At 34.7% G+C, this 17,368-nt stretch overlaps 1 protein-coding gene across 1 annotated transcript; it reads left to right on the forward strand.

The window, feature by feature from the left end:
* Positions 1-32: 32 nt before the first annotated feature.
* On the forward strand, positions 33-4,127 carry LOC135130778 (ankyrin-1-like). The gene is made up of 3 exons (XM_064058198.1): positions 33-762; positions 1,899-1,939; positions 3,207-4,127. Exons 1-3 carry the CDS (start codon positions 33-35, stop codon positions 4,125-4,127), a joined length of 1,692 nt encoding a protein of 563 aa, XP_063914268.1.
* The last annotated feature ends 13,241 nt before the right edge of the window (positions 4,128-17,368 follow it).

Here is a 17,368-nt window from a genome sequence, read left to right on the forward strand (position 1 = left end):
ACTTTGGCTTCTCCGATTGTTTACTGAAATTAATGGCATCTTACCTAACTGATAGATATCAATGCGTGAAGTACCTTCAACATCAATCCGAAAAAATGTTGGTCCCGTCCGGCGTCCCACAGGGCTCTGTTCTAGGTCCGCTACTTTTCGATGTCTACATCAACGATGTTATTAAAAACATTAGTTCTCAAGTTTTAATTTACGCAGACGACCTAAAAATCTTTCGTCATATTATTAATGTTGAAGACTGTCAAATTCTACAGGAAGATATTCACACTTTTGAAAACTGGAGTAAATCCAACACGTTACCTATAAATTTTGGTAAATGTTTCATTATGTCTCTAACAAATAAAAGTTGTAAGCTTAGTTTCAATTACACTATTAACTTGAATATCTTATCAAGAGTGGATTCCTTCAGAGATCTTGGAATAATGTTTGATTCTAAACTCACGTTTTCTCTACATATTAGTAATATAATTGCTGAAGCGTTTAAATCCCTTGGGTTTATCATCAGATCGTCCAGTTCTTTCAATAACATCATTACTTTTAATACGTTATATTGTGCTTTCGTAAGATCAAAACTTGAATACGCCAGTATTGTATGGGCTCCGTCAGCTCAATTTTACATTCAATCTATAGAAAAAATCCAGAGGCGTTTTCTCAAGTTTTTAGCATTCAAAATAGACGCTAATCTTCCTCCTAGAGGCCTACCCCAATCTGACCTGTTGATCAGATTTGGATATAACGACTTAAAGACTAGACGTATCAGAGCTTCTCTATATTTTCTTAAAAAACTAATACATTATGGCATCGATTGTCCACAGCTTTTGGAACAGCTTCACTTTTGGGTTCCCAGGCCATCATCGCGCCTTCAACAACTTTTCTATCTGCCGACGCCAAGGATTGACATTCAGAAATACTCTCCTCTACATGAAATGTGCTCTAACTATAATTGCCATGAAAACATGTTAGATTTCTTTAAGTAAAAATTCCTGGCTGCTCTTTAATTATTAATCTCTAATTAGGCGTTGACTTTAGATTTCACCTTATATAGGGACAACAGAAATTTACAGCTGTTGTTTGAGAGAGATCAATTTGATGATCCGCTAACCGTTGGTCTATAATTGGGTATTACCTGTTGACCAACTTACACACATAATAATAATAATAATAATAATATATTGCAAAAACTTTTGTTAGAGCGTCAAGAATAATTTCGTGTTACCGGGAAATCTAAGAAATGTAGGTACTTATCCAAATAAAAACTTAGTTTTAAAAAAATATTTTACAATATTTTCACTTTTTTGCTCTTTGGTTTAGTTGGAAAAGAGCCTAATAGTTACTGTTTTATGAAACTCGTATGTACATATTTATTTTGACACTTTTTTTAGAAATAATGAAATTTTTGAGAATATAGTACTTTATTCTATTTTTCTCATTCATAACAATTACTTATTTTCTCTATAAACGCTATCATTTTTCGCCTGCGACCAGTTGTACTTGCGACGAATTGTGTTGCGATGAATTGGGACTGCGACCAGTTGTCTTTGCGACCAGTTATCACTGCGGCAAATTGTGCGCGACGAATTGATGCGGTACCTGCAACTACCTATGAAATATACGTCGTATTGTGGATAAGATATCCACAATCACAGATCAAAATATAACCTCACAGGAAACAAACACGATAAAGATAGATCTAATCAAATAATTGAATTAATAACTTCAAGTCTTAACACACCCTATTTTGAGATGTGAAAATTTCGTAAAATAAAGACTAAAGTATTTGAAGTTTCCACTTTCATACTTCAAGTACTTCAGGAGTATATAAAATACTGAGTGAAGTACTTGAAGTAAAGTCCTTGGCAAAATCAAGTACTAAACTGAAGTACATTTAGAAATTCTCCAAGTACCAAGTACCAAGTACCTAAATATAAAAGTATTTCGAGCAAAGTATTTGAAGTACTTAAAGTACTGAACAGCTCTGGCTACAGGTTTAAAACTAAGCAAGATATTGATAACAAAAAATTTAAGATTACTTGTCTGGCTCAGGATTGGTTTATTGCGAACCAATTAAATTTAAATAAAAATAAATCTCAAGAACTAAGGTTCACATTAAACAAAACCTGAAATAGATTTTTGTTTCTGGAATCGCTAATATATCCAGTTTCGCATCGTTCACCACTTCATTCATTTCTATTTATTGCAGTTGTTTCCTTATAACCAGTTTCATTACTCTGTCATTAAGATGCCATTCTTATGTTAAACAAACAACTTTTTTTTATTTAACGGAACGAAACTCCAAAACGGTACAAGAATCGGCATTTTCGTTTAAAGCAGTCGATTCCTGAAAGTTTTCTTATATTGTTAGCAAATTTTCAGCTCTCATGCTCCCATTTTTTATAAAAGAAGTATATTGTATGCACAAAAATAACTCTAGTTAGATAAAATTTGACCCTACTTGACATTACCTGACCTGACTTGATATAACCTGCCCTGACATGACCTGACCCGACTTGACTTAACTTTCTCCATTGTCTCAAATGAACAAACTTTAAACTTGGTCGATTTGTACAGCAAATGTCCAGAGTCAATTATATGGACTTACAACTGCTGGACTGTCTAGTACTGTCCACATTGTGTACAGATTAAACGTCCCATAAATCACCCAATTACCCATAAACATTTTCATTACCACTTCGATTCAATTTTCAGGTAAATGGAGTTCACTCCATACAGCATGTGTCTTAAACGACTGGGTCGAGGTCAGCTCCCTCCTCGATGAAGGTGAGAACATCCACGTCAGAAGCCGATTAAGACTAACCCCACTCCACGCAGCTTGCATTAGAGGCAACAAAGATGTCATATTGACACTTTTCGAAAGAGGCGCCGACCTCAACGCCGTCGACGCATACTGCAACACTCCTTTGCATGTGCTTTGCATGAAGGACGACCCCAACCTCGTCAAATTCTTAATCCGGAATGGCGCCAAAGTAAACGCCATGACCTTGGACGGCCAGTCACCGCTTTCTTACGCCTGTGAAAAGGGCAAATACAACACCGTCATGGCTCTCATTCTGAATGGGGCTTTTCTAAACATTAGAAACCAAAAGGGACAGACACCTCTGCACAAAGCCTGCGAAGACGGGATGACAAAGGTGGTGAATATAATGCTGCACACAGAGAAGTCCTTGGTCAACGTGGAGGATTATTGCCGGAGGACTGCGCTCCACATAGTGTGTGAGAAGGGGTTCCAGAGTATTGCTAAGGCGCTGATAATAAGAGCTGGGGCTGAGGTTAATGGCAGAGACTTGAACGGGGAGACGCCTCTGCATTTGGCGTGTCGGAATAAACAAGTGGAGTGTGCTACGATCTTGATAAAATGTGGAACCGTCGATCCCAAAACGACTGATATTTCAGGAAATACAGCCTTGCATTTGGCTTGTCGACAAGGACTTGGTGCGACTGTCAGACTTTTGCTGAATACGTACGTCGACGTGGGTGCCAAAAACATTGAAGGGTGGACACCTTTGCATCTAGCCTGTATGAAAAACCAACTCGAAATCGTACGTCTTTTGGAGGCAATTGGAGCTTCCGTACACGATGTTAATTTGACTGTGAAAACCTCTCTTCATGCTGCTTGTATGGGGGGCGACGTTGAGATAATAACTTTTTTGATAGAGAAAGGGGTTTTTGTGGATAGTAGAGACATTGAAGGCAAGACTCCACTACACTACTGCGCGAGCTTAGGCCACTACGAAGCGACGGAACGGTTGATAGAGTTTGGTGCCCAAGTGAACGCTGCAGACTACTTTAACAACACACCGCTACATAGCGTCTGTAAATCCGGGAATCTGCTGATATTAACTCTGCTTCTTGATAGTGGGGCAGTGTTGGATGTTTTTGGGACGTTGGGCAAGACACCCTTACATCTAGCCTGTGAAAATGGGTTCCACAGGGGTGTGCAATCTTTGGTCGCATCTGGTGCAAATATGTACGTGTTGGACGCAAACGGACGAACACCTCTAGAGGTGTCAACTACTAGGGAAATAGTCGAGTTTTTACGCAATGAAATTGTTATAGAATGTGGTATTCCGCCGATATTTAATGAAACGCAGACAAATTAGAAACTGAAGCATTTTTATGTGGTGGCATGATTGTAATTTTGCAGTTTCTTAATAAACGCACATAGCTGAATTTTTTCTTGCTCTTAATAATTATGGAAAAGAGACAGGAAGGTTAGAATACATTCTATATTTTACAAGACAGCACAATTTGGCTCCAGAATATTATCAGACCGTAAATGGTTAACTCCAAACACAGGAAATGTGGATATATGTCTCATTAGATTATGTAAAAATTTGCTAGAGCATTTATAAGATGATTTCAAAACTGACAGGCTTTTCTTAATACTAAATCTTGCTTAGTAACAATTTGGAAATTGGTTCAAAAATTGTCCGCCACCTACATCTGGGATACCATAAAGAGTTCCCGGTGCAGATGGGTGCAGCAAAACGTTTTGTTTTCACTCCCTCATTCTTTTCTGTTCGTTCAGTTAGTTTAAAAGTGTACTGCTCTGCCAATATTACAGTGTGTTAAAAATTAAAAATTCCACAATTCAGTTTGCGTCAAATTATCATTTTTGGAATCAACAGTGTTTAATGTATTTAAATAATTATTTTAGTTTTGTTAAATATTAATAATACAACTTATTCACTAGGTATTTGATTAAATAAAATGTCTGAGCGCAAATGTCTCAGTGGAAGCCAAAAGAGGAAACTTAAGTTTCAACATGAACAGGAACTAGCAAAATGTCGAAAAGTGCCAAGTTCTTTTACACCTCAACCTTCACCGTCACCGATACAGTCGATGAAAACATGATTAAAGATGAGGCTAAACAAATCGTAAGTTGCTTATCAAAAGAAAGCTCGTTTTTTCATAATAAAAGGGAAGACAATATTTACCCTGAGTCTATCAGGGATTATAAGGGACAGAGCGGACAATTTACAAACAAATATTTTCTGAAACGTTTAAAAACTGGGCAACAATTAATAAGATCTTGGTTATCCTATTCGAAAAGCAAAGAATGTGTTTTCTGTGTAGTGTGCAAATTATTCCCCAGAACACAAACATCTTTGATGAGTGGTTATTCAGATTGGGCAAACATAGTTCGTACTTTGAACAGTCATGAAAAATCTCAGGATCACAAAAAGGCGCTGTTAACCTGGTTATCCTGCAAAGAAAACAAAAACGTTGTTGACAGGCATCTTCAGGAAAAAATAAAAAATGACTGGGAATATTATTACAATGTCCTGATGCGAGTTGTGGCAGTTATTAAATTTTTAAGTGAAAGAGGATTGTCATTTAGAGGACATGATGTAAAATGGGGTTCATCACATAATGGAAATTTTATGGGACTTATGAAACTTATTGCCGAATTTGATCCTTTTTTGAAACAACATGTAGCGAAATGCCAAACCGAACAACTAGTTGCAAGTTACTTGTCTAAAACGGTTTATGAAGAGATAATCGACATAATGGGAACTCAAGTAAGAAAAAAAATTATTGAGGACATAAACGATGCAGATACAAAATATTATTCAATTATTGTGGATTCTACTCCAGATTTGTCACATACGGACCAACTGGCAATTATTTTGAGATACACTTCCCAAGGAAACGTTTTTGAAAGGTTTTTATCATTTATACCAATTGACAGTCACACAGGAAAGAATTTTTTAATACAATACATTTATTTTTGAGAAGAAAATTGTCTTTCAATGAAAAATTGTCGAGGGCAGTCTTACGACAATGCTGCGAATATGAATGGAAAATATAATGGACTTCAAGGACGTGTTAAGGAAATTAACAAGTTCGCGGATTATGTACCATGTGCAGCTCACTTTTTAAATTTGATAGGAGTCGAAGCTGCAAGTGTCGTATCCGATGTAATCAGCTACTTTGGGGTTGTACAACAACTGTACGTGTTTTTTTCGGCTTCACCTCACCGGTGGAATTTGTTAAATCAACATGTAAAACTGCCACTTTCAGTTAAAGGTTGGAGTCAAACTAGATGGTCTAGTCGATACGAGGCTGTTCACTCGTTAAAAACAAGTTATAGCTTAATTGCAACCACATTAGAAACTATTATTAATGATAATTTAGAAAAAAAATACTGCAAGATGGAAGCGAAAAAAATATTAGGTAAGCTATACAAACTAGAAATCGCTATATTGACTGTCGTCTGGGAAGAACTTCTTGAAAGGATTAACAAAGTCAGTAAAAACTTACAAGAACCTGGATTAGATTTGTGCGAAGGCCTTAATAACATCTCTAGAAATATTTATCAAATCTCTCAGAGAAAAATCTAATGAGAAATTAATTAACTATGAATTGCGAGCGAAGGGGTTTAGCAGTAAAGTGGAAGAAAATTATAGTAATGCGAAGAATAGAATTAAAATTTATAAATATTCGGACGGCACAACAGGGACTAGTCCACTACAAGGTCGTGAGAAATTTCTCGTGAAAGTTCTTAATCGATTCTTGGACACTTTAATAACCGAACTCACCAGAAGAAAAGATGTATATAATGAATTAGGGAAGAAATTCAAATTCTTAACGGACCTTACAAACAAACACGTAGCACATATTGTCGAATACAGCGTTGACTGTATTTTACAGTGTTACAATGAGGACATCGAATTAGAATGAATGTTTACAATTTAAGGAATATTTAAAAATTTCTGCTCACTTAGCTCAGAAACGTATACTGTAACATGTTCAGATATACTCGACTGCATTTTAAAAAAAAAACCTAATTGTCATTTTCCCGAATCTGTACACAGTAGTTAAGATCTTCTTGACATTGCCAGTGACCTGTTGCGAAGCTGAAGGAGCTTTTTCTATATTGAATTTTATTAAAAATAAATATAGATCAACAAGAAAAAAAAAAATTAACGAGTAAAGCGGTAGTTAGTGATAGCTATTTTTCAATTTTCCATTTAAATGTACAATCGATTAGGAACAAAGTTGATGAAGTAGAGGTAGTTTTACATAACATTGAAGAATCTTATGATGTTTTATGTTTTACAGAACATTGGTTAACAAACTATGAGTTGGATTTATTAAAATTGGGTAGTTTTAAGATAGCCTCTGCCTATACCAGGAAAGATAATGGTTATGGCGGTGTTGTGATACTAGTAAACGATAAAATTAAATACCAAGTTATTGATGTTTCAAAGTTTTGTAATGTAATTGACATTGAGCTTGCAGCCATTAAAGTTAATAAACCTAAACTAATCATAATAACTGTATACAGAGCACCAAAAGGCAATCTGGAAGTTTTATACTCTAATTTGACTAATTTATTTAATTTTATCAATATAATCGATTCAGATGTTATTATTAATGGAGACTTTAACATACATTTTGACCGCAAAACCAAACAGACTCTAGAGTTCCTTAACTTTTTAAAATCTTATAATTTGAGACCTCTAATCTTTGAGAACACGCGAGCAAATTCGTGTATTGATAATATACTTACAAATATCGCACATGATTGTAGGCACCAGGTCATGGAGACTCATTTATCTGACCATCGTGCTGCTACTGTAGAAATTCTATATAATCGTCATAAGTCAAAAGACTGCTCGAAAGTTGTATCATATCAACCTTTTACGGAAGTAGGATTCTTTAATTTTTTTAATATTATTAGTGATTGCAATTTTGATTTTATCAATGATGCTGGACTTGATACAAATACCAAATTTAACTTATTCACCAAATTAATTTCTGATAAAGTAAACATGGCCTTTCCTATAAAAGTAAAAAGAATAAAAAATGTTAAAAAGGATGATATTTACTGGTATGATGAGAAATTACATAAAATGAAACAAAATGTAGACCTGCTACACGAATTACACAATCAAAATTCTAATGACCCAACTTTTGTGACCTATTTTCAAAAATATAGAGAATTGTTTAGAACCGAAGTTAAGAAAAGAAAAAAAACCTTTAATGACAACCTAATTAAAAATTCTACTAATGTAGCAAAGGACAGCTGGAAATTAATCAATAGCAAACGATTAGCTAGTAGCAATAATTATTCAGAAAAACTGACTGCGGAGGACTTCTCTACATTTTTTGGTGATATCCCACATAATTTGGAGAATAATTTAAAATTATCAAATACGGATCCAATTCAGCTAATGCACAAAAATTTGACTCCGGTGAACTCTGTTTTCAATTTCAGAGAGATAACATTTAATGAAGTAAGAGATACAATTGATTCCATCAAAAAAAAGAAAAGTAAGGACTACTACAACATAAGTATCACTATTGTTAGGAATATTAAGAATCTCATTCTACTTCCACTCACAAGATTGATCAATCGGTGTATTAATGAAAATCTTTTCCCATCCTGTCTCAAGGTGACCAAAGTAATCCCTATCCACAAAAAGGGCAACGTAGATGATGTTGATAAATATAGACCAATCTCTATAACGCCTATTTTTGGGAAAATTTTAGAAAAGATTATGCTTAAACAACTTGAGGAATACGTTACTAAACAAAACATATTGAACCAACGCCAATTTGGTTTCCAACATGGCAAATGTACAACCATGGCTATTAATAGGCTTGTTGATGAGGTCATTACCTGTTTCGAAACAAAACAATTCTTAGGATGCACATTTTGTGATCTATCAAAAGCTTTCGATAGTATTAATCACAACATTCTAATAAACAAGCTTGAGTTGTACGGATTGTCAAATGGAGCCTTACAGCTTATTTTTAGTTTTCTCCACAATCGCCAGCAGGTTGTTCTGTTTAATAATGTATACTCCGAAATGACAATAGTTAACATAGGAGTGCCACAAGGCTCGATTTTAGGTCCGTTGCTCTTTTTGTTATACATTAACGACTTGGCTAAACATCTAGACAATAAAATCATACTTTTTGCGGATGACACTACTTGCTATAGTGTGGACTCAGACATCCCGTCTCTCTTGGACAGGATGGAACAAGATATTAATGCTGCTAGTGAATGGTTTACTTCAAACAGATTAACGCTTAATGTACTGAAAACTCAAAAAATGGTGTTTTCCCTTCGTTACATTTCTGAGATTGACAATCCGAGGTGTGTCAAATTTCTTGGTGTGACACTGGACCCGAAATTATGCTGGGATAATCACGTCATTGATATCTGTAAAAAATTGTCCAAGTCAACTTTTCTTATTAGGAATTTGCAATATGAGGTTAGTGAGCAGATCCTTATGATGATATACTACTCTTTATTTCAAAGTATTTTTAGCTATGCCATTATAACCTGGGGCCACAGCAGTCATTTAAAAACCGTTTTTAAATTGCAGCGCCGAGTAGTTCGAATTATTGGAGGTCTATCTTACAGAGCTTGTGTTAAAAATTATTTTAAAGAAAAAAGTATTCTCACCGTGCCCTGTCTTTATATTTTATATGCTTTATTATATGTGAAGTCTAATCTCACCACTTATAATAATCTCACAAATATGTCATTAATCACGAGATCTACCCATAGCATTTACACCGAATTCTATCGTGTAGGTAGAAGTAGAAATGCCATCAATTATTATGGGCCCAAATTATTCAATAAATTACCGAAACGTATTGCTAACTTACCTTTTTCGCAATTTAGCCGTACTATAAGAAATTTTTTATTAAAAAACGCATTTTACTCTCTCGATGAATTTTTAAATTGTAGCGATGTCCTGTGTAGTTTTTACCATTCGATTTGAATTATCTTGTAAATTGTATAATTTTAAACTCTTTATATTGTAATTTCATCTGACTTGACTTATGTACCCTAACGGTCATTAATAAATACTTACTTACTTACTTACTTACTTACTTACTTACTTACTTACTTACTTAAGAAAGACTAAGTTCTTTGTCGATGCTTGCAATTGAGAATGACATCAAGTGCAGAAGGAAAATTGTTATATAATTTGTTTCTGTTTGTTTATTATATTTTATTTTTGTATTTTTCGTTATTGTTTTTTTATATTAAAGTATTGAAAATGTGTAAATTAAATGCTTCTAACAAACTTCTATTCATAAATGGGGCCCCAATTAAATAATAGTATCAGGCCCCCATCAGTCTAGATCCGCCTCTGAAGCTGGGCAAAATGTTACATATTTTACCAAAAATTGAAGAGCCGATTCTTTTGCGCCTAATTTCATTCCACTCTAGCTGCAAAAACTTTTAAACAAAAATTTGCATTGCTGGGAGATTTCAAAATATCTTATTGGCTAAGTAAAAACTTAAACTTAAAAGTCTATCTTGCCTCTTAGTTGGAGTTGTGACTTATAGATTAAATTCAGAAACATTTTATTGTCGGATTATGAGGGGTTTGAATGGACGGGCTCTGTCGGTTACCTGTTATAGATTTGAGTGGACCAGAAAAATGGCTAAAGTTTGTCTGACCACCCTGTTTACTCAATTATTTATTAAGATATTTTATCTCTGTAAAGCGCAATGGACTTTTTAATACAATTTCTTTAATATACCTTTATGAAAATTTAAAATTGAACCATAAATAGCGAAAACCAGATAATCGCATAATCATCACTAGAGAGCGGATTTTATGAAATTTGCATATCCTATATTTTTTGCATATAAGTCTTGATATTTTGTATGTGAACGAATCATGCTAATTAAAAATGAATGCAGCTATAAAAAAATTGCATATTTGCATATATTTGCCTTCTGCTGCATATTTCACGTATCGGGTGCATATTTTGCATATTTATCAATTTTTGTGCTAATTTAAAAAAAAATGTTATTCTTTTGGCATTTAACTAGAAAGACGAAATTTCATATTCTCCTGAGCTTCAAATAACTAGGAAATGTTTAGGTTATATGGTAGTTTAGAGAATCCACTGGGTGTTAAGCCATCCTTCCAGGTAAATTCAGGCCCTAATTACTTTTGGAAATACGGTTCATTCCCAATATTTTTGTTCGTTACTTAAGTGTATTAATGGTATGTTTTATGGTGGTCGAAGACACGTTATCCTATTATTTTTCATCGTGAGTTTGCATTGAAAGCATTTAAAGTAATACAGGCGTGTCAATATGTCGAAGATAACTTAAATTAATTTATGGATTAAACCTTTTCCTGAACTTATTCTTCAAGAAGGAGTTGTGTTGTGTCGCGCCTGCTCTATTTTTACATCTGTGGACGTAGTATGCAGTTTTTCTATTTACAAATACATACTTTTAAATCACGGGAAAACTTTTTGTTAGAAGATTCGAAAAATATTTAAAAATAAATTGTTACCAAAATAGAAATTAAATAGTCGATTACTTCTATTTTTTAATTTGTTCTGTTTATATTTATTTTTTAGAATAAGAGTATTACCTTTAAAAATGTGATTTATGTGTTAGTGAGATGTAATCAAACACCTTGCAATGTGATTTATGTATTTTTTGTAATAAAACGTAAGCTCGGGAAACCTGTTTTTGTAATTTGTAAATAAATTTAGTTGGGTTATTAAGCTTTTTTTTTTATTTTTGGAGCATATGCAACTGCATATCTCTGCATATATTAAGAAAATTACTGCATATTTGCATAAATTTGGTGCATATCATATGATCATATTTGCCAAAATTTTGCTGCATATTTTCCGCTCTCTAATCATCACAATCGGATGTACATTTTTGGCAAAAACTTGGGCAGAATATGTATTTTTCTATGCTGAAATATGCATTAGCTCACCCTTAAAATTATCAAGAGCTTATGTATGCTATGATCACCTGATTTCTTAACAAACTCTGTTCTAAACTCGTTTTAGATTTTAACCCCATACTGGGTTAATCTTCTCTTTGTGGGGACGATCCAGAATTTTTGGGTTAAAAGTAATTGCAAAAAGTAACTGTAAATGTAACTGACTCAGCCAAAAAAGTAAATCGTTACAATTACTCTTTACTTGAAAAGGAATTGAATTACAGTAACGAATCTCTTGTAGTTGAATTATTTCCAACCACTGATTGTGATTTGGCCGAATACTTGATCCGTTTACTTCGGAAAAACGTATATACAAGAAGGTGTTAAAGTTAAAGAAATAACCTTTTTTCCAATTTAATGGGACATAACTCCAAAACGGCACAAGAATCCGCATTTTCGTTTAAGGCAGTCGATTGCTGAAAGATTTCTTATATTGTTAACAAAGTTTCAGTTCTCATGCTCCTATTTTTTTAAAAGAAGTATATTGTATGCATAAAAATATTTCTAGTTAATTAAAACTTGACCCAACTTGACATAATTTGACCTGACTCGATGTAACCTGTCCTGACCTGGCCTGACCCGACTTGACTTAACTTTCTCCATTGTCTCAAATGAACAAACTTTAAACTTGGTCGATTTGTACAGCAAATGTCCATAGTCAATTATGTGGACTTACAACTGCTGGACTGTCTAGTACTGTCCACATTGTGTACAGATTAAACGTTCCATAAATCACCCAATTACCCATAAACATTTTCATTACCACTTCGATTCAATTTTCAGGTAAATGGAGTTCACTCCATACAGCATGTGTCATAAACGACTGGGTCGAGGTCAGCTCCCTCCTCGATGAAGGTGAGAACATCCACGTCAGAAGCCGATTAAGACTAACCCCACTCCACGCAGCTTGCATTAGAGGCAACAAAGATGTCATATTGACACTTCTCGAAAGAGGCGCCGACCCCAACGCCCTCGACGCACACTGCAACACACCTTTGCATGTGCTTTGCATGAAGGACGACCCCTTCCTCGCCAAATTGTTAATCCGGAAGGGCGCCAAAGTAAACGCCATGACCTTGGACGGGCAGTCACCGCTTTCTTACGCCTGTGAAAAGGGCAAATACTACACCGTCATGGCTCTCATTCTGAATGGGGCTTTTCTAAACATTAGAAACCGAAAGGGGCAGACACCTCTGCACAAAGCATGCGAAGACGGGATGACAAAGGTGGTGAATATAATGCTGCACACAGAGAAGTCCTTGGTCAACGTGGAGGATTATTGCCGGAGGACTGCGCTCCACATAGTGTGTGAGAAGGGGTTTCAGAGTATTGCTAAGGCGCTGATAATAAGAGCTGGAGCTGAGGTTGATGGCAGAGACTTGAACGGGGAGACGCCTCTGCATTTGGCGTGTCGGAATAGACAAGTGGAGTGTGTTAAGATCCTGCTAAAACTTGGAGCCGCCGATCCCAAAACGACTGATATTTCAGGAAATACAGCCTTGCATTTGGCTTGTCGACAAGGACTTGGTGCGACTGTCAGACTTTTGCTGAATACGTACGTCGACGTGGGTGCCAAAAACATTGAAGGGTGGACACCTTTGCATCTAGCCTGTATGAAAAACCAGCTCGAAATCGTTCGTTTTTTGGAGGCAAGGGGAGCTTCCGTACACGATGTTAATTTCACTGTGAAAACCTCTCTTCATGCTGCTTGTATGGGGGGCGACGTTGAGATAATAACTTTTTTGATAGAGAAAGGGGTTTTTGTGGATAGTAGAGACATTGAAGGCAAGACTCCACTACACTACTGCGCGAGCTTAGGTCACTACGAAGCGACGGAACGGTTGATAGAATTTGGTGCCCAAGTGAACGCTGCAGACTACTTTAACAACACACCGCTACATAGCGTCTGTAAATCCGGGAATCTGCTGATATTAACTCTGTTTCTTAATAGTGGGGCAGCGTTGGATGTTTTTGGGACGTTGGGCAAGACACCCTTACATCTAGCCTGTGAAAATGGGTTCCACAGGGGTGTGCAATCTTTGGTCGCATCTGGTGCAAATATGTACGTGTTGGACGCAAACGGACGAACACCTCTAGAGGTGTCAACTACTAGGGAAATAGTCGAGTTTTTACGCAATGAAATTGTTATAGAATGTGGTATTCCGCCGATATTTAATGAAACGCAGACAAATTAGAAACTGAAGCATTTTTGTGTGGTGGCATGATTGTAATTTTGCAGTTTCTTAATAAACGCACATAGCTGAATTTTTTCTTGCTGTTAATAATTATGGAAATGACACAGGAAGGTTAGAATACATTCTATATTTTACAAGACAGCACAATTTGGCTCCAGAATATTATTAGACCGTAAATGGTTAACTCCAAACACAGGAAATGTGGATATATGTCCCATTAGATTATATAAAAAGTTGTTAGAGCATTTATCAGATGATTTTAAAACTGGTTTGGTAACAATTTGGAAAATGGTTCAAAAATTGTCCGGTGGGACCAAATACAGTCGGTAACTGGATGCAAATTTCTGCAAAAGAAATGGAAATTGAAAGTAATTTAAAAGCAACAAATCATTTTCTCCATCTTTATGTGTTTGTTATACCATTTGATTTGTTTTTTAACGTTAGTTAAAAAGTTCCCAATGACTGAAATAGATTTTTGTTTCTGGAATCGCTAATACATAATAATAATAATAATAACTTTATTGAGTACCATAAATAAAAAAAAATACAAGTAAACAAAAATAAATAAATAATGCATACTCAAAAGGGAAAAAAAACCAGATTCTGTATTACTGATTTACAGTCTGTCCCTATGTTGAAAAGAAATGAGATATGAAATACAAGTCGTAAAATATGAAAGAGGAACATAATTTTTTATAGCTAGTATTAAAGATACAGAATTTAAAAGATTTAAATTTAATTTTAATTTTATTTCTGCTTGCTTAGCCAATAAGAGATCCTTTACAGATTTGATGATGTAATGGTTATTTAAGACGTATGCAGCTAAATATGAAAATGAGGATTTATATGAACTAAAAGAATGAGAAGGTATGTCAACAGTCAGATCCATTTGTCGCAGGTTTCTGTCATGTACAGAACGACGAATTGAAATTTTATTTTGCAGATATTGAGGCTCATTATGAAGTGGGATCTTTATTATGAGTTTTACAAAGTGATGAAAACGCCTTTCATGCATTTTCATCCACTTTGAATTCCGTACAAAAGGTGTAATGTGTGTCTCATAGAATAAATATATCTGACACAAAAGTTTTGAATCTTTTGCAAACGATATTTGTCCACACAAGATAGACAGGCACCATATACTATATCAGCATAGTTTAAATGTAATAGTATCAAGGCATCAGTCAACAGGCGTTTGGAGCGAATGTCTAAAAGGTTCTTATAAGGGGAAATCAATCTGAATCCATTAAATGTAGTTTGGCAGATCTTATTTACATGGTCCGTAAATTTTAGCTGATTATCAATATGTAACCCAAGACTTTTAATTACTCGGGCAGCAGAAATAGTGGTACCTCCAATATGAAGATTAAGACCTGAGTTTATTGCTCTTATTTTATTTGGTGTGCCCAAAGTAATTGAAATAGTTTTTGCAAGATTTAGGGAAAGACAGTTCTTACAAGTCCATTCACGTGAACGTTCAAGATCTGAGTTAATTTTTTCTGGAGCGTTATGTTCAGATACAGGATTAAAAGAATAATAAATTTGAAAGTCGTCACCATACATACGAAGTAGTTGACAATGTTGAAGAAATTTAGGGAAGTCAGCCGTATAAATAGAGAACAAGACAGGACCTAGTACAGATCCTTGAGGTACACCATCTTTTTTTGTAAGAGGTTTAGAAATAGACCCATGACAGGATACGACTTGAGATCTTTGTATGTTTGTATTGATGAGGCTGATACTTGTTTAAACTCCATATTAATTTTAGTAAAATGAAAACTAGTTTCTCTTCTGCCTGAAGACGGTACTGTGTACTGAAACACGTGTAGCAGTGACTACAAATATATTTTTTTTAAACTCTGAAAGTTTTTTCATTTTACTAAAATTAGACTTGAGATCTATTAAGAAGGTAGTTTTCGAGCCAAGTTACGCAGTTTTCAGAAAGGCCATAATAATAATAATAATATGTTCTTTATTGTCCAACAGATTTACCACTTATAGGACAATATTAATAACAATTATTAAGTGTGTTTAACAAAATAAAGTTAAATAAAAAAATTAACAATAAAAAAAAAGAAAAAATATAACAAACTTCTTGGTGTCCCTAACAAAATACATCATTATATACATTATCTACAGCTTTGCACATGAGATGAATCGGTTAACGTTGTAAAACATTTGTTCTCGCCGTTGGCACTATTCTTGAAAACTTGCTTCATATCGTGATGCTAAACGTGGCACATAAAATGGTAATTTGGAAAGTAAAAATGCAGTCAGTCTTATTATGTATTAAATTATAAGCAAATTTTGCTGATCAGTACCAATCTGTGGATAAACTCCATCAATTTAAATGATAAATATTTTAAAAGCCGTCTGTGAATTTTCTCTAAGGCCATAATATGAGATACATAAATAGGGTTCCACACAAGACTTGCATACTCAATTTTACTTAACACATATGCAAAATAAAGTTGTTTAATTAAAGTTAAGTCAGAAAAATGTCTACACGTTCTCATAACAAAACCTAATGATTTATACGCCGATGTGCAAACAGCTTCTAGAGGTGGAAGGAATGATAATTCGGAATCAAAAGTTACTCCTAGATCCTTCATCCAATTCTTTTGCTTAATAATATGATTTCCCAACACATAGAACGATTGAATTGAAGTTTTTTTACGGCTGTATTTGACAAGAAAACATTTTTCCTTGGTCGATGGCAACTTAAACATGTCACACCAACTAATCACCAGATTGATATTATTCTGGAAGATGTCTACATCAACTGCACTGCCAATGGAGTGATATAAGAGCAATTTGCAACATTTTACCTGATACTCCATCAAGGCCAGCAGAGTAAGAGTTTTGTTTTGAAATGAGTTCACTAATCGTGTCAGTACTTACGGGATGATAAGAAAATTTTGAATTGTTATCATAATATTGAGATGAGAATTCGGATAGATACTCGACATTAGGAGTTGATTGGGGAATACTTCCGATAAAGTATTGATTTATTAAACCTATGTCATTAAAAGGGTGTACGTTAGGTAAACCATTGTGGTACGTCATATTACTCCAGGATTTTATTTTTTTCCAGAATAAGGTCGAGTTGCGGCCACATCGTTCACCATTTCATTTATGTCTATTTATTCCACTTATTTCCTTACCAGTTTTATTACTCTTTTCGATCCCCATGCTCGTGTACATTTTCGCCGTAGCTTATGTAGGCGTATTGATCCTTCCATGAGTAGTGATAATGTTGTGAATTTTATTAGAATGATCTGCAAATAGCTATTGTATCCTCTGATTTATTGTCAGATAAGGGAGAATTCAAATCATTTAAGGTTGGAATTCCACAATCTGCTGCGGCGAATATATTAAATTCTGATTTGTGGCCATGTGGAGCTGTGATAAGGA

Source organism: Zophobas morio, unplaced genomic scaffold (genome assembly GCF_036711695.1).
Source record: "Zophobas morio isolate AGI-343-1 ecotype UQ-CSIRO unplaced genomic scaffold, CSIRO_AGI_Zmor_V1 ptg000018l, whole genome shotgun sequence".
In the NCBI taxonomy this organism is placed as follows: Eukaryota; Metazoa; Arthropoda; class Insecta; order Coleoptera; family Tenebrionidae; genus Zophobas; species Zophobas morio.